Below are 26239 nucleotides of genomic sequence, written 5' to 3'. Positions count from 1 at the left end.
AGTTTTGAATGCTAGAAATTTCTCATGAAAAACGGAGATCGAGCAAATTATTAAGTTTTACACTTCTTGCCGCGAGTGGCGACAGTGAGGCGAAAGCTTAGAAGCGGATACATTGAAGAGGATCACACGCACGAGGGAGTTCATACGGTGATAAGTCGCCTAGGGGCGCTGCAGTGCTATTCTCAACAAAGCCAATCATGACCACTCTTTCTCTGTTAGGGGAATAAAAACGCAGCGCCGCGGTAGGGCTGTTCATCGCAGACGCTTCACTAGACTGTCAAGGCTCCCGCTCAACCCACTAAACACGAGACACTAGCAACGGCTGTCGCAGCAAAATGGCGGTACTTTATTTTATGGTCCATAGTGACGCAGTTCAGTTAAAGTGTGCCAGTTTATCTTTGTGCGCGAAGCCTCTGCGATGCATTGCGACGGAGTGCGTGCTTTCCAGCGACACAATTCATCGCTTGTCATCGCTTGCCCCGTGAAAGTGCCTCTGAGCGCATGTACGCAGTATTTGAGTGTGTTGTGCACTCTAAAGGTGCTTGCGGATTACCTCTGCTGGAGCCAGCAGCGATCGCAGATGGATATCGTAACGACACCGCAGCAATCGCATTTTAGCAGGTGAGGGCTCTTGTGTGCAGTTATGAAATGAGTCTTCGAACGCAAGAAGGTGTTGGAACTGTTGAGTGCGCAGTGATTGTGATGAAGGAATGCCATTGCACTGTGTCTAGAAAAGAGAGCGATTTTCGGACGCTGATCGTGTTTACGGCGCTGTGGTTCCGATACATCACCGATGACAAAGCAGCCATCTCAATCGACTGCTGCGATACGCACTCCTCAGCATCGTCGTCCCCCTCGGCGCATCGACGCCTTGCAAGCAGCTACAGTGACATGCCGGTAATTATTTACTGTGCGCGACGTCGCCACAATGCAGGCAATGAAACCGTGTTGTGGGGCCATCTCAGCCCGAGAATATATACGCATAAGCCAGCGACAGTCAACGCTACGTTTTTGGTAGTGGTGCTCAGTACATCACCGATGACAGTGCGTTGTGCGTGTTTTATGTCGGCGGTCAATATTGTTGATGCCTCTCAGCTCGGCACCGCGTCGCCGTTGCCGAAAGATAAGTTGGGCGTGGCCCAACCGTGGTGGGTGGCCGCACAAGAGTTAGATGCCTCGCGCGGGGCGTGAGCTCTGGTCTTGAATGACAGGCGAACTCGTGCTAAACTCGTACATCGCGAAACCCCCTCCGAGTTCAACTCGGGAACATGGCGGCGGCAGCAGCAGCCTGTGTCATTGCACCCAGCGGTAGCAAGCTTCAGTATGACCGTCTGGACCCGTTCACCTACATCACCGACGTGGAGTTTCAGCGTCATTTTCGCTTGTCGAAGACCTCAGTGCGCTGGCTGTGTAACGAGCTAGGCGAAGACTCGTCTGTGGAGACGAGTCTTCGTTGCAGCGCGAGATGCAGATGTTGCGCCAAGCTGGTTGTGCCTATGCATTTGTGGCGAAATGAAAATGCATTGAGAATCTTAGTGTGTTCGCTTGCATGAAGAAAATACTTCGGAGTGTTTGCTCTGTTCACTGTTGATGCATGTGCCATAGGTTCAGCGTATCTTTTTTTTTTTTTGGGGGGGGGGGGAAGTGTTATTCTGGATGGACAAATCATACATTTTCGTCTCATAATGGAGCTCTAATTCTTAAGCAGTAGAACAATACAGATCCAATGCTCTGCACAACTCGGTGTGCGTGAAGATGTGATGAACCACCAAGGCCATATTACATATCAGGAGAAGTGTGGTGCAGATGCCAATGAAAAGTGGGTCTGTAGCCCACCATGACAAAAATAAAAATTGCAGAGCGAGTAGACCTTTTGTACAGCTTTAGAGCAATAATTGAACAAAATGTAATGTGCTCAAACGTGTAAAAGCTTGCTGCAATGTCAAAGTAGGATGAGCGACATGCAGCATATTTTGGCATTGAACATGTCTTGTAACTGCTATTTTTATTGTAAGCCTCGCGGTCACTCCTTTCCCTCTGGCACTCCCTTTACTGAAACGGGGCACTGTATTTCCATTGGTGTCATGATGGTGATGGTGACGGCAGCCGTAAGGCTGGTTAATGTTTGCCCCTTTGATTCCTGTGAGTTTAGTGGTAAAGGAAATGGCACGTGCATACACCTGTGCTGCAAAATTTAATGCTTGTGATTTTTTGGAGAGTTAATTTGTGTTGCGCCATAGTGGCTTAATAACTAGAGCATTGGTGAGGTTGAAGACTGGGTGTATTGGTACAGAAGCTTGAAGTTGAATTGCACAACAATTAGACGGGACACAAAGAAGAGAAATACACACAGCAGAACACACTGCTGTCCATGTTACTCTTCTTTGTGTGTTGTCGAATTGTTGCGCGATCCAACTTCAAATAGAGCATTGGGCTTCTTTGGTGCAGACCGAGGAAGTGTGAGCTGTTCGACAACATGCCAGTGCCTTGCCACACAATTATGGAAGTCTGAAGATTTGCAAACAAAGCTTTGTTTTCAAGTCCACCTGCTCATCTAATACAAGCACTGATTGAAAGAACTTTCATACAAAAATAATGGTGAAATAAATGGCCTTTGAAAAGTGTAATTTGTATATTGACACTTGACATAATAGCTGCCACACCGGATTCAACAATTGTACTGGACAGAGCAGTTTATTTCCTATGTGAAGCACAAGCTTCCATTACATGCTGTACAGATAACTAAGCTCAGTTTGTTTTGACGTGTTACACAACATTCACTGTAATCTGTTATTGATATTTAAAAAGTGCCAAACACCACGTCTTTTTCAAGGATGTCATGGAAATATTTGGCGAAACCTTTTTACAGCCCCTCATAATGGAAGTGTGGCCAGCCAGCTTTGCTTGGATGCCTTTATAGATTTCTGTTCCTGATCATTGTGTGCTATCAAGTTGCTAAAGTCTATGCAACCGGTGCAAGGCATTACGTGATTCTATAGTCCGATACAACTTTAGGAGGCCGTGGAATCTTCACTTCAAAGGCAGGTGAACACAAGCCTCCACCAATGGGCATGCACTCTAGACTGATGTCGTGCCGCCGGACACACAATACCGGCTCGTTAGAGAGGGACCCTTTCTTTAGACGTGGAGGCAATCGCTGCTGCGCTTTGGTCATCTGGACTGTCTCCTGTCTTCTGAAGTTGTATCCGAATGTAGGGGATGCCGCTTTTCGTACAACACAAAAGGACAACGTATACAATTATTTGGCCTATGAAACGGATACATCACAAGTGAGCCATGCTGGATGAGCTAGGCTTAAGCTGTCTGAAAATTAGTACATGCAAATATGTGGTATCGAACATGCATATAACGGCATGCTTGAATTGGGGAGTGTTGCATTCATATGGACAGTCTATAGGTGATAGCATTATTACACTCCTGCTGTGTTTCCTCTCTTTTCATTGTGAATTACACACACAGTGCACCTTGTGGCTAATCAACATGCACTGTATTCTTGCACATAGAAAGAACAAATAGCACAGTGACGTGTATGCTGCATTAGTGTTTTTCATTTACATGGTCCAAGAGTGGCACAGGTTGTCTTACGTTATTGCCCATTTTGAAGTGACACCAAGTGCGTGTTACAAGTGTCGTAATATGCACAGCACAATGTTTACTGCAGTAATTTTATTCATGCTCTTGAGTAATAAAGTGAAAGCTCCTTTCTAAGGCGTCTTCTGGGGGCTTGTCTGGAGAGGAGTGAGGGCACCGATACTGCTGTTGCAGAGCAGCCCTCTGGACCTCTGCCACACTCTCAAGAGCAGGTGCCTGGTGCTCGCCTTCTGCCACCACGCGGTTGAGTGCCTCCAGCAGGAGATTGTTCTGCTGCAAAAAAAAAAAAGTGGATTGTTGGAATGAGTCAACCGCATGTAAACCATTATTTACAAAGAAAAATGCTCGTTGCACTATTGGTACTAAGCGCCCTTAACTGTGGAAGCCTTTAGTGTAGTATGCATAACAAAACAATGTGTCGGGACAACGTTGCTTTATTTTTCATAACTGGGGTTGTCTTTTTCAGAGCCAATTTTAATGTTGATTACTGTGCCAGCAGCTGAGGTGTCCCGCACCTTCACGAGTCTTTACTTTCAAAACCACAAACCTATTTTTGGTCACTGCAAAACAAATGCCTCTCCCTACAATCCAGTCTTATGCGAGCTGATTACATCCTATGCCTACAAACATCATATTTTTGTCCCATTATGCAATTTTCTACCATCCTCAGCTGCAGTTCTGTCTCCTTGACATCCATTCTGTCACGCTTATGTAATCGCCTGTTATGAATTGGCAACAAGCGATTGAAGACGTGCATGGCCTCTCCACCGACTCCATTTTTTTTTCTTAATCTCGACTAGCAAATCATTTGCCCCGGTTTACTACGCCACTGTCTTCCTGCCTTAATGCTATTTCCAACAATTTTTGTTACTTTGCATTCTGCACAGTCCTCGACTTCTCAAGTTCCTCGACTTCTCAGGTTCCTCGACTTCTCAAGTTTCTTTGTTAACCTCCAGCTTTATGTCCCATATTGCATAACCAGTAGAATGCAATTATTCTAAATTTTTTTGAGGATATTGGTAACGTGGCGATCACGATTCGGTAATGCCTTCCATGTGCTGTTCAACCCAAGAAATTTTTGTATAGGTTTCCTGCTTTATGTCAGTACCTGCTATTGAGATTTCACCTGGGGAAAGATACTCTTCCATAGATTCTGCGGGCTGATGGTCACTTATGAATTTCTGTTATCTCACCAAGTTAGTGAAGGTTACCTTTATCTTTCCCATATTATTCAACCTTGCAATACTCACTCTAGGTCTAGACGCATGACGCCCCGACCTAGCCTTTTTTGCTGCAGGTAGTGCGAGTTCGCTTTCCGCCACGCTTCTGGCTATAACATATGCCTACTGGGGGGAGTGGCATGGCGTCGAAGCTCGGGCAAACGCGATCACATTTAAATTTTTGCGGGCCCACGTGCATGTAAAAGAGCGAACACTCATTGTTTCTCAATGCCATTTTTACACTGCTGGACATTCAGTTCGTTACTACGAAAGTGACTTAATCTGTGCACTATTATTATGCTAAATATGAAACAGTAGAAATATACTTATCTGCAGTTTGTCGATGTCTCCTTCACTGTGTTGGTTGCGAGATACATCGTAGGTGCCACCTCCTTGTCACATCGTAGCTATATAGGCTATCTTCCTTTCGCACATACTATGTAATATTCGTGAAGCTCGCAGAGTGGAGGAACTCGGTGCACTCACAGAAACGGTACCGGACAAGTTGTTTCTTCAGCATTACACCGTGAACAGTAGGAGCGCGTTACGATCTGTAAAATCACCGAAGCTATTGGCAGTTTTTCGGGGTGCACGGAAAGATTGCTCACGGAGGAACAGAACTATCCAAGGAATAGTGGCCATCGTCGAGCCTGATCACTACGTCGCGATCTGCAAGCTCGTTGTACAAGTTTGTTTACACTGGGCCTCTCCGATGCTTAGCCGCCATGCTCGCCCGGTGAATGGATGCGATGACGCCACCACAGCGTTCCCTCGTGGTATAATGCGAAGCGTACTAAATTACAAATTAGTCTAATACGCTTTCAATGCAGATCTTGTAAGCTTTACAATGCTTCTGAACCACGGTAGAGTAACTAATAATAGTACTAAATGCATTTGTTTTATAACTTGCTTGTGCGTGTAATGCACTCGGTGGAACGACAAACAAGTGAAAGAAGGCACGACCATGCACCGACGGTATGATCACGTGAGCCCCAGTTTGTCGACCGCCCAGAAGGCAACGCCCAAGGAATGATAGCCACCCAGAGTGAATCTAGATAAACCAATGAAACTGGAGGCTTGTCGAAAAGTAAACTGTGTCTCGGTACCATTTGTGCTTTCATCTTGGGGTGTCGCTAGAGCTCGTGAAGACCCCGAGTTTCGCCAATCTCGGCGCATCCTGCATAGCACCCCAAGTCGAATAATACAAGTACCTTGGTGTATACATAACCGAAAGTAAGAGTTGCTCAAGCACCCACCAAGGTAATCTAAAAATACACTCTAAAAATAGTTTACACAGTTTGGAGCTTATATTTCCCCCAAACAATAATAGTCATCTGCCATGCTTGCGTTTCCGCCCTTGAAAACTCGACGCTGGCTACTTTTCTGTCGAGAGCGCTGTGTGAAGCTGATAACGCGCAAGCTGTTCTTGACTAGGAAGTACCGTGCTCGCAGCGTTAAAGGGAAGCTGAAAGGTTTTCCAGAAAAAATGAGTGAACATCTGTACATAATGGTTTTCCACCCTCTGAATTGGAATATCGTATCGATATTGAGCGAAAGAAAGCGCAAATATATTTTATTTCGACGAAAAGTGCAGCAGCGGACACGTCCAGCTCACGTGTCTCGTTTCCGCATGTGATTGGTCGAGCGCCTCGTGACGTCAACACTAGTAACCGACCGCTGCCGCTACACATGAAGCGCGGTTCCAGGTAGTTTGGTGCTGTTTTTCTGAGTCGGTAATGGAAAATTTAGAGAGACTGCGTTTTTCTGAGGAGTTCGGCGTTACTCCCTACATGTACGAGCCGATTGCGAAGAGCCGGCCTATCGAAGAAGCAAACGATGCTGGTGCGAGCAGTGCTTTCGACGCGAACGAAAGCAAAGTCTTGGGATCTCCTCGTGTTGGAAATGCTCTTTGGTGAGTATGTTTTTTGCAAAGCGATCTAGTGATCTCGCCGATTTTTCGTCGATCTAGTGAGCTCGTTTCCGGTCAAAAAGCTGTAGTGTTGCGTTCCTGCATGCCTCCTCGTGGAACGTAAGCGGGGATGCGATCGTCGGCATTTGTGCGCTTTCCAAAGCTGTCGGCAATCTACAAAGACGGTTTAAACGCGTGAAAAACTTCCCGGTTCATGCAGTACGTGTAGTGACCTTCATCTGTTGACTACCACGTTGACTACCACTCACGTTGATTACCACTCACGTTGACTGCCACTCTACATACCTCCAGACGCACCAACAAAGGAATGCAGGGTCGATCGAAGCAGATTACGATGGCACGCACGCAGAAACAAGCGTGGTCAGGCACGGTCGCGGACGCTGCGAAGGAACGAAACACTAGAGTTGACGTCACAACACCGCGGTTTCCGGTCTCCGCTCGCATCGTCAGCGTCAGCAGCAGCGCGCGGCATTCGACGGGGGGCGAAGCTACAGCGCAATTTCAACCGACGATTACGTGGCTCCTAATTAAAAAAAAAAAACCAAATTTTACCTACATGGTTTGTAAGGTTCCCGCATCCGTATATGAGCGTCTTATTGAATTCGACAGACTCTTCAGCTTCCCTTTAAAGAAAGGAAATGCTGGGAAGGCAGATGATTACTGTTTGGGGACAAAACACATGCCAATTGGTTTAAACGTTTTTAAGATTGTGAAGGGCAAGCTGAATGCAGCAATGATAAAACAACAAATTGGGGCCAGAATAAGTGTGGAATAGTACGTGGAATCTCGAAAGGAGCAATAATGCCACTGCTAACGTTCTCAAATTCCATTCTGTGCTTCACATTGGATATATCGTCGGGCTTAGAAATTAGCCAAAGATCGGTAGGCCGGTTGGCTTTGGGAGCCCACGGTAAAACCAAGAATGAGGCACTGCAGGGTGACAAGGACTGCGCTTCATTTGAAGTCACAGAAGGGTCGAGCAAAATTAGTATTGAGTAAAGACTCGGAAATATCGATCAAAATAAATGGACGGCTAAAGTGCACAAATGTTCGTACCTGAAAAGCGTGCACACAGAATGAAGAGGTCTTGAAAGTTGACAACCGGGTACTGCGTACTATAGAGCGTAAAAAGACAAGCAGGAGTAATCACAAAGCAAGTGAGAGAAACAGAGACAGTGATAACATGAAAACAAAACATAAAAAGCAGCGTAGTCCTTTTTTGGCTAGAGCTGGTTGCCTGAGGACAAAAACAAAGCCGGAGTAAATATTCTGAACACGATGAAACGTGTGCGCTGCAGCAAAAATCCAGACACCATTCAGCTAATTCCAATGACAGACGAAGGGATTTACCAAGTGAGACTCGTATGCAGCGGACACCTTTTAGAAGTGATTGGATTTAAACTGGATGGCTGCATCAACCAGTCAGCAGTCGATTAACAGCAAGACACGGTGGTAATAAAAAAAAAGCAGGGAAGTGGTTGGTGCGACCGGATATATTACAAACTTAGACAGCGGTACAAAGTAGACAGATAAGTTTTGAGAAAAAGAAGATTAAGGAGGAGGAGGAGTGAAACTTTATTGCAAATGTCCGGCGATTAGGTGACGGCCTAGGTGACGGCCTCGAGTCCTTGGACTCGGGCGGCTTCCTCGGCGTGCCGGACGGCCCACAGTTGATCGGCGAGGTCGTGGCTGAGCAGGGCCGCCTCCCAACGCGCCCCTCGGTTCGAGACTGCCATTTCTATCGCGTTAGTCGGGGACTCCTGCTGCTGGCTACCGGTACATGCCCACAGCATGTGCTGCAGCGTCGCTCTGGCTCCGCACGCTTTACAGTCGTCGGACGGATAAATGTCGGGGTAGCAGAGGTGAAGGATCGCCGGGTTAGGATATGTGTGTGTCTGCAATTGCCTCCACGCAACCGCCTTTTCTTGTTTAGTTTGGGGTGCAGTGGTGGGTATTTACATCTGTTCAATCTGTAGTGTTGCGTGATGTCTCTGAAAGTGGTCATGCGATCCCCCCACGTCCACTCCCGCATCACTCTCGTGGTGGGCGAGACGTCGAGAATGCCGGCGGGCGCCGCGGCTCGGCATGTAAGTCCTCGAGCCGAGGCGTTGGCCGTCTCGTTTCCCGGGAGCGGAGGGTCCGTGTGGGCGGGGGTCCATACGAGGAAACGGTCGTTTTTGCGGCAAATATTGCCCTGTTGAATTTGGAGAATGCGGGCCGCTTCCCGGGAGATCCGGCCGCTAGCGTAGTTGCGTATCGCTGCCTGCGAGTCGCTTATTATCACCTCGGCATCCGCGGTGGCTACCGCGAGGGCTATCGCTGCTTCCTCGGCCGCCTCCGTCTCTTCCGTGCGTATCGTCGCGCTCGCGATGCAACTTCCGCTGTGGTCCGTGATTGCGACGGCGAAACCACGTTGCCGCTCGTAACGGGCCGCATCTACGTAGACAGTTTCTTTGTTGCTGCCGTATTTCTTTTGCAAATCTCGCGCGCGCCTGTTGCGCCGGCCAACGTGATGCGCCGGGTGCATAATTTTGGGCAACGGCGAAACGGCGATGCGCTCGCGAATCGGTTTGGGTATCGCAACCTTCTCGCCCTGCTCTGTGTGGTAGCTGATGCCCAGCGTTTTGAGGATGTGTCGTCCGGTTCTGCTTTTAGAGCGCAGCTCTTTGGCGTCCGTTCCTGGGTTTCGCGTCGTCGTCGGCGTTGTCGTCGGCCTCGTAACCAGCTCCGCCCCCCTTTCATCCCCCCAGCGCTAGCAGCGACCGACTGATACCGCTGGATGCCGCTGACGCCGCTAGAGAGTCAAGATAACGTGACTGCATAGAACACCGTCGCCGCCATGCAGAAAGAGGAAAGGGTCCCCCCCCCTGTTCTTGTGTGGCGGATAGGGTGCTCTTCAGTTGCCGACGCGCCGGTTATTTCACGTAGGCCCCGGCACGTCGACGAATACGTGACCACCTTCCCACGGCTAGACCTGGTTCTTAGCGCTGCGGAAGCGAGGGTATCATATTGTTTGTGTCGGCATCGGCGGCGTTGTCCCTGAAACCAACTCCGCAGCTGGGGTTGACTCACTATCGGCGTCAGCGGCATCAGTCAGTCGCTGCTATCTCTTCCCTCCTCCCTTTATCGTGTTGTCCGCTTGCTGCGCGCGCTTCTGCCCCCATCGTTTGCCGCTGGGTGTACACGCCGCCCCCCTCCCCCCTCTTCCTGCGAGTCTCCGGTTGTCAAAGCGCCGGCTCGAATTTAATTCCTTTCTTCGCTCCTCCTCCAATGCAACCCCTGTGCGGTGGCAATCAGAGAGCCAGATCGGTGGCGGCGGATGTGTATATGTGCACCGCCCGAGCCGAAATTGCCGCTGCCGTTCGCCCTGTGCGGTGGCAATCAGAGAGCCAGATCGGTGGCGGCGGATCTGTATATGTGCACCGCCCGAGCCGAAATTGCCGCTGCCGTTCGCCACTGCGAAATTATCTTGCTGGTAGTAGCTGCCTACTTCGCCCCTACCGCACTCACGAAAGACGTCGTGCACTTCCTGCAACTCGCATTAACCGTCCATCGATCCACACCGATGTTAGTAGTGGGGGACTTTAATGTTGACATAAAGACAAACAGCAATTTCCTAACACTTATGCGGGAGAACATCCCGTTCCTCTCGCTCGTAACGCGTCCCACGGCTGTGACAACCTCGCGAGGCACTTGTATAGATCTCGTCTTTGAGAATCAAGCATTGGTGTACCAAGTCGAACATATATCAGTCTATTTCTCCGACCACAAAGCTTCCTTCATGACTGTCAAGAACTGTTAGTGGAGTCTTTGTTAAAGGAATACGTGTGAAAAATAAAAAAAAAAAATTCTGTGGTAGCGTATACATGTGTTGCTCGATTTCTTTGCCTCAATCTATCGAAAAGGTGAAACAGCTTATTTGCTGCGCTCAAATTTCGCATTAAGAAGTAACGTAATCGTCGGTAATTTTTTTTGACAAACACTCGTACTGCGCGACGTTGTGCGCAGTATCTCGTCTAGGGTATTGTGTAAACCCAGTGCAAGAAATTTATCCGTGCTGGTATTGATCGGCAATCCTATGGCACGTTTGTACGCCTTGCGGATGAGGCGGTCTAGTTTAGTTCGTTCGGCCACCTGCCACTTGAGGTAGGAGGCGACGTACTTTATGTGACTGGTTACGAACGCCTGTACCAGGCGGATCGTATTGCTTTCTTTCATTCCACTATGTCTGTTCGTGATACGTTTCAGTAACCGGATCGTTTCATTGACCGCACGCTCTAGTGTGCGTACGGTTTCGCCGTTGTGGCCGTTGGCCGACAGGTGCAAGCCCAGTACCCTAATTTTGTGAACATGCGGGATGACGGTGCCATCAAATGTGACTACTCTAATTTCTCTGTCGGCGCGCTCGACTGCGGAATCGGCGTTTTTGGGTTTGCGGCCCCTGCGCGTGGGTCTGTAAAGCAGGAGCTCCGATTTGGCCGCGGAGCATTCGAGGCCCGTGTCACGCAGATATTCCTGAACCGCGTCGACGGCCGCCTGTAAGGTTTGCTCAACGTGGCCGTCATTTCCCTCAGCAACCCAGAGCGTGATGTCATCGGCGTACAAGCTGTGGTGGAGGCCTTCTATCTCTGCCAGTTTTTGGGGTAATCCGAGAAGCACGACGTTAAAGAGCATGGGCGAGATGACAGAGCCCTGCGGTGTGCCCGTGCAACCTATGTCTATGTCTTGCGATTCCAGTCCGCCGATCACTATGCGGGCATGGCGACCCGTAAGGAAGTCCCGTACGTACTCTTACGTTCTCTCGCCCAGTCCCAATGCTCGTATGCTTTCAAGGGTCGCGACGTGTTTTACGTTGTCGAACGCCTTTTTGAGGTCAAGACCGAGTATTGCTTTTGTGGATCGCGTGGGATTGTCTACGATGTGGTGTTTGAGTTGAATCATGACGTCCTGCGTAGAAAGGCCACGACGGAACCCCAGCATCGTGTGCGGCAGCATGTCTCGGTCCTCAAGGTAGTCGCTAAGGCGAGTAAGAACCGCGTGTTCCATGACCTTGCCGACGCAGGACGTCAGGGATATTGGTCGAAGATTGTCGATCTGTACCCGTTTGCCCGGTTTGGGGATCATAATTATGCGCGCCGTTTTCCACGAGCTCGGTATCGTGCCGGCATTCCAGCACACGTTAATGTAATCCGTCAGCTGTACTATCGACTCGTCGTCCAAGTTGCGGAGCGTTTTATTGGTTACGCCGTCCGGGCCCGACGCCGATTTTCTGTTGAGCTCGTGCAGTACCGCCCTCACCTCTGCTACGCTAAAGTCTTCATGTAGCTGCGGGTTACTGTCCCCCGCGTACGCCGGATGCGCGACGGGGCTAGTTGCCTTGACATAACGGGTTCGCACGGCTTCTAGAAAGTCTGCGGATGTGCATTTGTAGTCGTGTACTAGCTTGTTGATCTTATGCGCGTGCGCTGATTTGGTCTCCTCAGGATCCAAGAGATGCCGGAGGAGGTGCCATGTCTTGGCCATTCCTAGCCGATTCTCCATACAGTTGCACGTCTCCTCCCATTGCGTTTTGCATACCTGCAATGCGTGGTCTTCTATGTCAGTTTAGCCGTGCTATGCGTCTGCGTAGCGTTCGATTGTGTCGTTGACGCTTCCACCTGTCTTGTAGGCTGCGCTTGGCTTCCCACATGTGTAGGAGTTTACTATCTATCACCTCTAGGTGTGATTCCTGCGGTACTTCCCGCGTTGCCGCTTCAACGTCTCTCCTGAGCGTCGCGGTCCAGCTCTCGATGTAGGAAAGATATATAAAATGCTAGAATGATAAAAAACGTACAGTATGCCTGATTGTATGAAACCAGCTAGATTACTACTTGTAACCGCAGCGTTTCAACAGAAATGCCAGAAAATCATCATCATAATCTTCATCATCATCATCACCATAACCATTCCACCTTTGGACTGTGCCACATGGGCATTGCTCCCTTGTGCCCTCTTGCCCTGTCCCCTGTGTGGTTTTCTGTACGCTAGTGAAAATTAAAGAAAAAAGAAAGTCGTTGTTCCGTCCGATTGCTTCACTTTGCGCAAGATACCCGAAAAAAAAGATGCCTAAAAATTTAAAAATAAAAAATGCCTGAATTTCCATTCTATTGTATCTTCAAAATTAGCATGTACTTGTATTTGGCGTATGCATTATGTAGTCTAAATTGTCTGTGTGTAAAGTGCAAAGCAGATGCTATACATGTATTCTTTGATCCTTAACATGATGAGCGTTCTTTGTATACGTATGTACATATATACAGTGCCCACCTGCTACGGTTTCAGTAGAGACTGGCAGTATTGTAAATAAATCAATAAATAAAAATAAGTAAACAGGAGAGTCGTATAGTATGGCATGAATAACTTGATTTAGGTCCTGAGGGATCAGTCTGGGACTGATGCGGGCCGCTCCCACGTCGGTACAGAGAGGCAAAGCCCCTCTGCCGTCACACGGGCCCTCTGGACAGCCCTGAGTTGGTCCGCCAGTACTTCACTGTGCAGCATCCGCTGCCACCACTGTTCACCTCGAGAACCATCACCGGCCAACGCCAAGCAGCGTCAAAGCATGTGTTCTAAATCGAGCAAACCCCCACACTTACTACAATAGAGTGAAACCCCGCAGTGCGGATTAATTTTGTTCATGATGACCGGGTGAGGGTACGTACGTGTCTGCAGAAGCCTTAATGTAACCGCCTGTGGCCTATTTAATTTAGAATGTGGCAGGGGGAATGCCCTGCGCCCTAGGTAATAGTGCTTGGTGGTTTCGTTGTAGGTTAACAGCTGGTCCCTGTCCCTCAGGAGCGGGAGATCCAGCTCCTTCAGGGAGTACACGGCACACTAATACTCGTGCCTCCCTGTGCGCCAGCTCGTTGAGGTTATGCGGGCCTCCCTCCACTGTCCCCATGTGCGCCGGGAACCAAGTAACTGTATGCGAAGTGATATCCCTACCCTGCAGCAGTCGGTTAACCGGTTCCGCAACAAGTCCTCTCGAGAAGGCTTTAATCGCAGATCGCAAGTCACTAAACACCATAACTCTTCTTGAATCAATTAGTGCTAGTGCAATAGCCACCTGTTCGGCAACCCCCGGATCTTTGCTATAAATGGAAGCAGCTTCTAACGCTCCCTTTGCCATCTACCACCACCACCGAATAAGCATTTTTACCATTAATCCATGCGGCGTCAACAAAAGCAGACTCCTCCTCCTGATCCTTTGCCTCTCGCAACAAAGCCCTAGCTCTCGCGAGCCGCCTCCCTACATTGTGCACGGGGTGCACATTCCGCGGAAATGGACGAACCATGATATTTGCCCTAAGTTTCACGTTCAACTCGTATAGGAGTTCCCTATCGTGCGACACCGCCACCAATTCTTCAATTGACTCTAAAATATACCTACCCGCTTGTGTACCTAGCAACCGCTCCCTCTGTGCAGTACGCTGAGCCTCGGCAATTTCATCTAAATTAATATAGATATCGTTTGACGTAGTCATAGGCAGACCAAGCGCAGCCTTGACGGCTTTGCTGATTAATGCTTCCAATTTATTTTTCTCCACCCTATTCCAATTTAGCCTAGCATAGCATAGCATAGAGTCGTAATGCGACGCAACTTAACAGTGATATCATTCGTTGATTTTTTGGCAAAGAGCTTGGGGGCCCCCGTAAATTTTGTACTCGTGCGTTTTGTTGCTTTACTTGTGTTGCAAAACACTGCCCTTTGCTTCTTGCGAAATTTATTACTAACAACCGCACTCGAGTGCATTCGTTTGTCATCCCGTAGCAGAATTACTGCAGTGATCCCACATGAGGCTTTCGAAGCATTCGTGTAATGTCTCTGGCCCTCGCCTTGTTCCGAAATAATATTCTTTGTTCCTTTCTACTCTGTTTCGTCCTGTAATGTCATGCATTACAATGAGGAAGTGGGACGCGGAGGGAAGTTCCCGATCCGACAGTCTAAAAACTGCACACGTATCTAACTTGCTTCGAAGTGAAGACAGCTTGTATAAGCGTTAATGTTGTTTTTAGCTTTTTTTCCGTCAGAGATGCTTTTCCTAAGCATCGTCTCAATATCACCTTGATGGACCTCCTAGGCCAATCTCAAAAGCTACTCCAGCACGGGGCGTGATCGGCAATAAATTTCCGTTAGAGATTACGCATTGCGACATAGTTGCCAAGTTCATAGTTTCTGAATAATTGCCGCAGTCTCGAACGCTCTGCCTTGCTTGTCTGAATGCTAGAGCGTTCTCTTAGTAGATAATGTGGCTATTCAAAGAACATGCGGCAGAGAAATGAAAACATAATTATCTTCAGAAATTACAGAACCATTAGGGCACGTATCTGCAACGGCACATTGTTTGAAATCTTCCAAGATCGTTGGGGGATGGAACCACTTGTAATCCTAAACAATCAATAATCCAACAATCAAACACTTGTAATCCTAAACAATCAAGCCATCTTTAGCCATATCACTATACATTTCCCAGAATCTCAGTTTAACAGCTTGTGGTTATTGGAAGTCCCGCGATCGCCAAGGTGCGTCGCCGCTGAAAACATAGCGAATGTACGTGAGCCTGATTACCTTGGTTAGGGTGCCGTTGCTGTGAATCAGTTGCCTGAAATCTGTTTAGAAAAAGGTGGCAACATAGTCGGCTGTCACAATAGGTAAGAAAATTTTCCGGAAAGTGAATACCGAGCCTATGTGTACGTAGAACGGGTCTGTTTAAGGTCGACACTGAAATACAGCTTGCCGTTTCGTGATGCTCGTGTATACGACATTTAAGCACTGCGGATATCGTGGTGGCTCAATCGCTGTAGAACAGAACCCTGATCTCATGTGGGTGAGATGTTGAGGCGTTTAAAATAAAATATAAAATACATTTTTTCTCGGTATGTATATGTCTCGTCATTAAAGGGTTTTAATCTAGATGCAAAGCTGCTCTTCAGCAACACTTTCTTGGATAAGCTTCGTCTTGATTTCGTTAAACAGATGCGTCAATCGCGATCTTCCGGCATTGCTCTCGTGCTAGAGCAGCTGCTCTTCGTTTGAAGATCGCGAAGGTCGTTGGGAGATGGAACCACTTCTAAGTTGAGGAGTCATTGCACGTTATCCTAAATAGCCAAGCTATCGTTAGCAAGCCGTTGTTATGCATTGCCCAGGGCATCACTGTTGCAGCCAAATCGGGCAGACAGGTTGCCGGCTCTTTGGCCATAACTGGCCCGTATGCCATTATAACCCATTGATCAAGTGAATCGGTGAACAGAAAGGAGATTACCTTGAACCATCGATGTTGTTTGGTGTTATCGCGAGTTTTACCGCCAACTGCAAGAAATCAAAGATCGAATCTCATGGTAATGACTACATGCCTAGATCCTCCATGTGCACTCTTGCCTTTTAAAACTACGACCTCGTCGAATGTCCTGTTCTCGGCCACTTCAGACCTCCTCCTGCATACGCCTCAGCTTCCTTGGTCCACCTATTCTGTTTTTTTTAATCTTTTCTTTATTTATCTTTATCCGTTCGCAGCTGTGTTCTGTGCATATTTTCTAATTGCGATAGAAATTACATGGACACCACAGGCGCCTTCCTGCCATCGGCGTCGCCGTCACCATGAGTTCCGTGTAAAACGCACGAGCGACAAAATCGTCGCCGCGCACCGTAGGCTCTATGTGCGAGTGAAAGCGTGATAGGGTGAGCCCGCGAACGCGGCTTAATCTGTTCAGCCTCACGTGCGTGAGGGAGGAAGGAAGGCGAGAAGCGGACCCCTCCTGTCGCGCGAGAGGCACAGGGGTGAGGCGACGGAGTGGGGGCGTTCTTCTCTAGCCACTGCTGCGTGCGGCACGGCCGTGCGGGTGCCTATCTTTAACAAGTGTTGTACGACGCGTCTAATGTACGCGCCCACTTGGTCTCTTCAAACCGGTCTGCGATATTTGGAGAGCGCATGTAGCGCTGATAGCATGATATGCGCTGTGTTTCGACGTTTCGTTCGCGTTGAAGCGAGAGATGCACCAAGGTTCACTCGCAGCTGCTGCCGCAATTCCTCACTCCTAAATTTTGGCAGCGAGTTCCCGCGCTCATCGAGCGAGATGTGTTCATGTCTACCGGTGCCCGCGTGACATCATTCTTGTTAATTTACTTGAAACACGTTGGCGGGCTAGTTGGTGTGAATCTATGATACAATGTGTAAGCGCGACTGAGTCAGGACGTAGAAAGCCACAGACTCTGTGTGTAATCCAGAGAAAAGACGGGGAATGCGGGAGATGTAAATTCAAGACGATGAGCAAGACGTGAACAAGGTGAATGCAGGAGCCAACGTTTCGCCAAGTGGACTTGTCTTCTTCAAGGCCTTGAAGGCCTTCATGGTCTTCAAGGCCTTCAAGGCCTTGAAGAAGACAAGTCCACTTGTCGAAACGTCGGCTCCTGCATTCACCTTGTTCACGTTTTGCTCAGACTGTGTGTGTGTGTTTCTGTCTACGTCCTCGTTCACTAGCGCTTACATATTGTATCTGTTAATTTATTTAATATGCAAATGTTTACAAGTTTATACGGCACCTAAAACTACTATTCTACTACTACTACTACTACTATCTACTAATTTGCCTTCGCTATCAGTGGTTCGCCTTTCGGGCAGTTTTTTTTATTGTGATTTCAGCATTGTAGTACTCGCATTTACACCGAACAGAAAAAATGAATTACTGGAAGAAAACTGTAATCAGTGTGTAACAGGTGCGTTTAATGTTACGCCCTTGAAGTCAAACAAAACCTATCGCCAAAAACAAGTTTGTCCCCGGCTGTTACGCCAGAAATACACACGTCGCTTTCAAATATTCTGCATCGCAACTTTCTATTATGATTATGTATGAAATATATTTGCCTTGAATTGAACTCAGGGATTTTACATGCCAGAACCGCCATTTGATTATAAAGTATGCCGTAGCAAGACACTCCGGATTAATTTTGACCTCGGTGGACACTGGTGTTTTTGGATTTCACCTTTTTCGGAACGCGGCTGCCACAGTGGAGATTTGATCCGCGACCACATGCTTAGCAGAGGAACACCACAGCCGCTAAGCCACTGCGGCTGGTGAAATATACTTGCCTCTGTTGGTATTACGATGACCTTTTTTACCTTGGGTAAATACTCACACTCATAAGATAAGCATTTAGATTTTCGCAATATCTACACGTTATACGCCGACAAAGTTCCCACGGACAAATATTTTACTATAACACGACGTTCGTAGACACCCCGATTCATCTTCGAACAGTAGTGCAGAGCCCATCAAGTTGTCGGAAAAGTATTTTTTGAATTCCTTTTTCCGCAGTTTATTAAAACGTTAAGGCTGTCTGTTTCTGACGCTTTACGCTTAACCTTGTGTTACTTGCTGCTGGCCACGTGTTTAAAATATAATTTTCTGGTCTGTATTTTGCTTTTTCTTGTTACACTGTGACTCAACTTTTATTTTCTCTACATGGATACTTGAAACTCTTGACAAGCCTACATAATACTGCTATCCAATTTGCACACACCAAACTACTTTTCACTGCTGTTGGTAATATCGTCATCGGGAAAAATGCTGCTCCCGCATGCCTTCCCTCATTCGAAGCTGGTGAATCGCGCTATCGCAAAACTGTTTTGTTAATGCGCTCCGGAAATGGTGGCCACTCCGGATGCCTGGGAGCTTCTTGAGGCAAAAAGAGCGGCTGCTGGAAGCAAGGTACCCTGTCCCACGAATTTCTGTCAGCGCTGAAAAAAAAAAGGACTAAGGGAAACGGGTTGTACGTACAAGCGCTTTCGCGAAAGTAGAAACAAAGTGGTTGTATCTTACATGCACGGGGTGTCAAATGGCTTAAAGGACACTAAAGGCAAGTACTATGTCGATGTGGCCTGTTCAAATACCGTTCCAGAATCCTCGCAACGCTTGTTTAGTGCCAAGAAAAGACTTAGTTTACGAGAAAATTGCGTCTCAAGTGTCCGAATACCTTTTTCGAAGTTCAATTCTCCCACCACCCAACTGGGGTGTGCTAACGTTGCACACACCTTTTGCTTCCGTCGGTGAGTAAAACTGCGCCCGACGGACGGCCGTACTGAACGAAGTTTGGATTCGCCGCTGCAGCTGCTTTTTGGTCAAGTGGCGTAGACTGTTCAGGCGTCCCGTGACATACGTATCATGGAAGTTTGTTTCTGTGCTACTTGCAGTTTGTGCCAGATCGCGAGCCAGCAAAACCAGCGCCGCACAATGCGACAACGAAACTACTGAAACGCGAAAACGTGTGCAGTGCTGAGTCGAGTGAAAACGAAACCTTCTGAACGGTAATTGTTTCCTCTCATAATGCAATACAATTGTGTTTTTGCAACGAGTGGTTGAGTACTGGTGAGAAAATTTAACTGTGGAGTGCTTTCGTCATCGGACAAGTCATTGAAAGTCCCGGTGGAGTCTCTAATCATGTCCTGCATTTACCTCAATTTCTGTAGTATTAACGCTCTGATCGCGATAACATTGACACGTTAGAGATTCTCCAACGGTAATCTATCACTTTAGCTTGACTTACTATTTGCATTTAGTGTCCCTTTAAAGCAAATGGGCCGAAAAGTAGAAGTGGACGCCGTACTTTTTTGCTCCACAAAAATCTGTCAAGCTCTTGTGGGGCGTTTGTAAGGCTACTGCTCCACTTAGAAAGGATCGCGGAGTATGCGGGAGGAATAACCCCCGCCGTTTGGGCATTGCGTACAAGGTGTCTATATCGCTTCCCTTTCTCGTGCGGCAAATGTACTATCGTGAGCAGTATGAGCGCCTACAGAGGAGTGCGTGCCCGATAGCCTCTAACCCTGCAATAGGTGATACGCGGAGGCTGCAGTCGGAAATAAAGTGGAAAGGAGGACGTGGTTGTAACTAAAGCCCCTGAAACTTCGTAAAGTAGTGCCACTCTCCTCCTCCGCCTTCACTACTCCTCGTTTCTCCTCTCTTTCACGGTCCCTCCTCGACCATGGCGCCGCCTACGATGCTCGAGCGCAGCAGACGACCTTTCGCAGAGTGAATGTAAGCATAGCAAGGCAGTGCTCTTTAGGCGTTCACGTTGGCTTTCCAGCTCCGTGTAACTTCGTGTACAGCACAGAATTTCTAGTAGGATGCTTATACAAATTCGGTAACGGCAGCTTTTGTTTCATTTTTTGATAACTATTTCTTAAAAAAGTACCTAAAGGAGTGTTAACGCTGTGCGTTGACGACTGCGAATGTACCGCGTGCCCTACAATTAGGTACGCAGCATTTGTCAAGGGCGTGTCGCAATATCTTGTTGCGAATGATTGTAAATAACACGTTTACCATGGAATGACAACCTCTTGGCTTCCAGCAAGCCCTCAGCCTAAAGAATCCGCGCCGCCCTTACCATGTGAATTCGCGGCGCGTATCAGCTATGACGTACAAAGGCTGACGGAGATCACTGCTCTGGAGGTTCGAAAGTGTATTACGAGCTACAGTGCCGCCAACGTGCGTGCTTGCCAATCTAAGCGCGCGTAAAGCCTCAGAGGTGGGCGCTGGTGCTATTATGTTTCTCGTCTCTCAACGCCGACAGAAATACCGCGTGCCGATCATCGAGTCGAGACTGTGCGTACACAAGAAAATAAAATGAGTTTTTAGCATTCGTGCGCGAAGCGGGAGCGCGATAACAATGCTCGGCTAAATCTCAAACAAGACCACTGTGGCCTTCAGTAATTTTTTCAGGTTAATGACTTATCACGAATAGTACTTCATCATGCGTTGGTTCGTCCGTTTACTAAGTGACGTACGTGTCGCGAACCGAGTTGCACTGAGGTGCATGCATTGAGGACGGTTGCACTCCCTTCGAAGTAACATTTGCGAGACATGACTTTATTAGTGAAGTCATGATTGCGCGAAAAATCCCCCCGCCATGACGCGGCCAAAATTGCGACAAGTGAAATGATGTTTTATCCATAGGTTAAAATGATATGAAACGGCATTCGAGTTGCAAGTTAACAGTTTATTTTCAGCGCAGATGCATTACAGATTTGCCTTTGCAGTCACAAGTCCGTGTGCACCATTTATTGTCTCATTGCGTAAATAAACGCACCAGCCTAAGAGTCCTACAGCAAGCGCGTCTCAATTAGGCATAGTGACTGTAGAAACTAATAGTGGCATAGACGAGCAAGCGAACGACTATATGAGCGCGCGAACTAAACGAGCGAGCAAACGACTAAACGAGCGCGCGAACGAACGAGCAAACGACTAAGCACGAACGGCGACTAATCCAGCCAGCGAACGGGCGGGCGACCGCACGTTTTCTTTGAGAGTGCTCTACCACCGCATCTTAAGCTTCGCACACTTTAAAGCTCACGCGAATTAGCACATACGTCTCAATTACCTATGATGCGGTCGCTCGACGATGAACGCACCGCGTAACACGGTTTCGGGAGAGCACGCACGCTTTTCATCGGGGCCTCTGTATCGCAAATCCACCGGGCGACCGCCAACGAGGAACACGAACAAATGTGGCAAACAAAGCTAGTCTATCTAAAGAAGGCCAGTAAGTAACCACAAAAGGCAGAGAGTTGCTCTCCTGAGGCGCTTTCATGATCGAGACTGAAATTTTATCAAAAGGACTGCGCTGAATCTTAGAAATTTCGTAATCACGTTATCGCACGCAACCTCGCGTGCCCGCGAACTCACGCCGGCTGGCGTTAAAAACGATTAAGCGCACCAAATATGACTAACACGACCACGTAGTGCGCATATAAGCAAAGCAGACGTTGTGTAAAAATCATGTTAAAGCATGCGTACAAATGACAACATGCACAGTGAACTGTGCAATATCTACTACGTTATTGCCCGCAGCACAATACGCAAGCCTGGCACATACAATATTCTGAGAGAGCCACAACTTACATCACATAGTGGCGCGGAGGAAGTTGATCGGAAGTTCTCCCTCCCGATTTGGTGAAGCCATGTCTTTCTTCTTAACCCGTTGCGCTTACCGGGCGGTATCGCGAACATATTCTTGCCTTTGCTAAAACTATATTGGCATCCGAACGCGCAGCAGGTCATGGTAACAGAAAAATACGTGAAGCGACGTCGCACTTGCCACAAAACATCCTTCAAGACGTCCGCAAGATCAAAACAACACAGAATAGGAACGGAAGGAATGCCGCCAACAAGCGCCGCTTCTCGAGCAAAGATGGCACTGAAGCGCGACTGTAAACAAACGAAGCCGGCGCAAGGGGCCACGTGATGCTATTAGGCCAATAGCGACGCGGCGTCGGCTTCGGCCAGAGCGCTGGAGGAGGAGGCGGCATTCTTCAAAGCGTGGCAGTACTTTACGAAGTGTAAGGGGCTTTAGTTGTAACTGTTGGCACTTCCACCATGCGTCTCTTTACGCAAAGTGCGGAACTCGCATCGCCAGCGCACAGGGATAAAGCTGTTTGATATTGCCGTTACTGATAACTGTGTACACCGAAGCGTGATCATGCAATAGCAGCACTTTTCTGAAGCGTATAGAGTTGAGAGCTACTTCCCTGGGAAATCTGTGCGTGTGTCTGAAAAGCGTGACACGATGCCCTTCATAAGATATGCATCAGTCCTATGGGGGTATATCTGAAAGTACCTTGCGCTAAACGCAGGAGCTTGGCTCTCTCTCAAAAATAAGTATGACTGAAAAAAACGACTCGCTGTAAGTTACACGTAACCTAATTATCGGTTATCGGTGGCAGTGAATTGCCATAAGCTGCTGTTTTTGACAAACACAGGGGCGGTGGGAGTGCCAACAGTTAGCGGAAGTGCGACCCCCCTTCCACTTTGTGTTCGACAGCGCCACCCGCGTATCGCTTTAACTCGGTTTCGAGGCTTTTTGTCGTGCACTGACGTGTTCCCTCTCATAATGCTCACGATAATAAATAGGGCAGACAGGCAGATGCCTTAATGACATGTTAAGGGAACATAAGCAACAAAACTGAACTGGTATCGAGATGGGCATGTATTCGTGCACTGTGACGACTGCAGGTAAGTATACGCGGGAAATTACCGAAGCAAGTTTGATTGCAAAAGAGGGTATTAACTGCGTAAGCGCCCCGTCCAATACCCTGATCTCCTACCTTACCCCTCTCTCCTTATCTAAAGACAGATTACTCCTATCTGGAAAATGTTTGGGTGCACGTGCGATGATTTCTATTCGTTTTTTTCAGTTTAAGTACCATGCTTTTATGCAATAAAATCAGTTGATAGTTCACGTCCTGCCATCTTTCTTGTCCGTGGGAACCCAGCGTTGTGACCTCAATTACTGCAAGAAGCCAACTAGACCAAAAATTTACTCTTCGAATCCCATTTTCTTGGATATTCTTGAACACTTTTGCAAAGCAGATTTTGCTCTGGATATCCCGTGAATCAAATATTGGCCACCTAATGTGTGTCTGCGCCCGGCTATCGTAGATCTTCCCGTGCGGACCTTTTTGTTAACCATCGTAGGCTTCCAGCAGTGCACTTATACTGACGTTGGTCAACTCTGTGCGCTTGATCAATGAAATGCTGATCCGGTAACCAACCCTCGTATTCCCCAACGACCCTCGACTAAACACTATTCCTCCACTCTGCCGCGCAGAGCAAAGCGCTGCCCTTCGGCTTACGAACAGCTATGGCCTGTCAGCGAAGTGCGGTGCCCACGTCTCTCGAGGAGCGGCTATGCTATAGAATTCCTTGAGACAAAATGCTGTGCAGAAGAGGAACGTTCCAGAATACGGGCAAGATTACCCAGGGGCAGGCGGGACTTTTGGCTATGATTTGCAAATTATTTTCGTTGTTACTCAATGAAGCCGAGATTGCAGTAGTAGTTCAACGCGTTGCGCATTCTCCGGCAGTGAGATCAGCGAAACGTAAGCACGCACATGAGGAAGCGGCTGAACGCGTTCAACGCAGTAAATGAGAGTGTATTCTTCGCAAGTTACAAATATGTGAAGCAAGGCACCACTCACGGGCTATATGAGCGACTGCTTTGCGCTATAATTTATATTCTTCAGTTAGGCAACGTCAAAATTTGCAGACAATAGAAATTGGCAAACAGAACCAACACAAACAGGTCGCATAATTTGAAGCAAAAGAAACAATGACCATATTTGCTTTCGTGCATATCATATTCAACTATAGGCTAAAGAGCCCTAAATGGTTGTGTACGTGTACCCGCATGCATTACAGACGCGTCTGTTTAATTTATTATTCGCGCCTAATTAAAACAATATATCCAAAGACTGCCAATACTCGTCTGGCACCACTCTCTCTCTACCGGTTCGAAGATATTTGTTAATGCCCAGAATGCATTTCTCATAGATATCAATTTTTATTAGCAAGCGATTCCTTTTATAGTGAGCGAATGTGAATTATCACATTGCCGGCATTATGGACAAATGTAAATATCGGTTATGCAGGCACTTCTTACAAAGCAGACAAATCCAGAGGAAGTACAGGTTTGATTTTTTCTGTCGCACAAAAAAAATGCTAAGGATCCCGATTGCAACGTTCTATGAATACTTCTTAATTCTCACCAAAATTTGCATGTCTCGAAATTCTATAAATTATGGCTAATCCATTTCATTTACAAATTCATATTTTGTACATTGCTTAACTTGATATCAAGATTCCTGGATAAACTATGTTATTGTGATGTCATTCCGATGTTTCTAAACATCGCAGTGCCCATACACTACCGCTTAGAGCAATCTTCGCACAAGACTTCTTGCCCTCTGACCAAATTATGACTTATGACCAAATTGCATGAACGCTAAGCCTCGATACAACGTCTAAAGCCACAGGTGTCTCGAGGCTACACACTAAGGTTATTTAACTGCAAGACTACCACAGGTGGCAGTGATCTTGCTCCAGAAAATCGAGAAAAATCTGGCAGCACCTCTCTTGAGTGCAGGCGCCAACATACATGCCATAAATCCTCATTAGCTTCGAGTACGGGTACAGAAATGTATTATCTGGGCCAATATGCACCAGTCGTTGAAATGAATTGATGTGCTGAAAACGCTTTATATCACGCCTCGGTCTAGCTCTTGCATCGCAATTCCTTATTTAATGAAATATAATTTCAGGGAGTCTTTCTGCTAATGCACAGTACGTGACCACGAGCAAATACCGTTTATAAGTTCAAGGGAATCGAGGGGTGCCTTTGTAAACAATGCACGCATCATTGGACAGTACTCGGTAAAAGCTAATTTTTAATGCGACAGGACTTTCTTGGCACTTCTCCAGCTTTCCACAGTCCACAAAGCTTCGTCAACACGCTGAAGTTCAGGGAAGAGACCACTGCACGGTGGCTTGAAAACTTCTCGCTGTTCGTTGCACAGCATGCTCTGGCCCAGGAGTTTGCTGTACAGCAAGGAATTTACCCTATATAGAAAAGAACAAGAAAAAAAAGCATAAAGAGTGTTTTGTGATGTTCCATATACTTTGACATTCCCAACCTAACATATAAGTGTTATTCAGCAGCTAAAAATTAAAAATGAAGATTGCGCTCCAATCTACGCTATAAAGGTGGTTAGCCAGTGAAGCTGTGCTATCGCTTGATCAAACAGGTTAATGTGACGTAGCCATGAAGGATTGAGTAATTCACTACATGATATGGTTTACAGCAAGACAAATTGTCTAGCCTCAGCACGACGTCATTGAGCATATTGACGTTGTTCCCGTCGCCATTCTTCGCGTTCTCGCTCCTCTTCGGGAGTCTTTATGCGTGGCCTTCTCGTAGCACTATCAGCACACAAATAAAATAAGTCATTACGAGGGTACTCCTTTTACATATGAAAGTGCACTGACGTCACTCCCTGCTTCGTAAGCTGCAGTCGCCGCTTCCCTGCAACTGCAGCTTATCCAACCGCAATCTTTCCCGCAAAACGCATGTGGCAAACGCTACGTACTTCGCATTGTTCGAACGCGCCTTATCTATGATGTATTTTTGACACTTGTTTTGTACTTTTATTTATTGAAACAAGTATTACGGTGTGCCTTGCATGCGTAATTGCTATGAATAATTGCATTTTCACTTCAATTCATGGAGTGGTTTCCCGTTGAGGGTTATTTCAGCGAAGACGAAGAAATCTCGGGCACCGACTCATATAGAGCTTTCGTCTAAAAAGAAGGAGCAGGTCATTTTTTATATCTCGCAGCTGGCTGATTGTCTTAATCATCAGAGTACATAAAATAAATTCTTTTACAGCGAAGCTATAAGCATGTATTTGGGAGAGAGTCTTCGTCGAGTGCGAACCCAAAAAGAAACGGCTGCTTGAAGGCTTCGTGCTGCCCTTTCAGCGTAACGGAATTATTTGTTCTCGTATAGTATTCGAATGACAACCGATGCTATCATGTCTGCAGGTTGTGTATAAACCCTAATTTGCGAATTCTTCGACGCATTTTACTTTGAGGAATTCGATTAGTTCAATAACAC

The 26239-nt window shown here is 47.4% G+C and overlaps 1 protein-coding gene across 1 annotated transcript in view; it reads right to left on the bottom strand.

Annotated features, from left to right (window-relative positions):
• Nucleotides 1–24993: 24993 nt before the first annotated feature.
• The window catches only part of LOC126524719 (uncharacterized), a 451239-nt gene continuing 449993 nt past the window's right edge, over nucleotides 24994–26239 (bottom strand). The window contains exon 22 of the mRNA XM_055067253.2: nucleotides 24994–25185. Within this exon, the coding sequence (XP_054923228.2) occupies nucleotides 25014–25185 (172 nt within the window). The 3' untranslated portion in view covers nucleotides 24994–25013. The remainder of the gene's footprint in view (nucleotides 25186–26239) is intronic.

The sequence above is a fragment of the Dermacentor andersoni genome, chromosome 3, assembly GCF_023375885.2.
Source record: "Dermacentor andersoni chromosome 3, qqDerAnde1_hic_scaffold, whole genome shotgun sequence".
NCBI classification, from domain to species: domain Eukaryota; kingdom Metazoa; phylum Arthropoda; class Arachnida; order Ixodida; family Ixodidae; genus Dermacentor; species Dermacentor andersoni.
The sequence above is the reverse complement of the archived record's forward strand: the minus strand, read 5'-3'. Positions and strand labels throughout refer to the sequence as shown.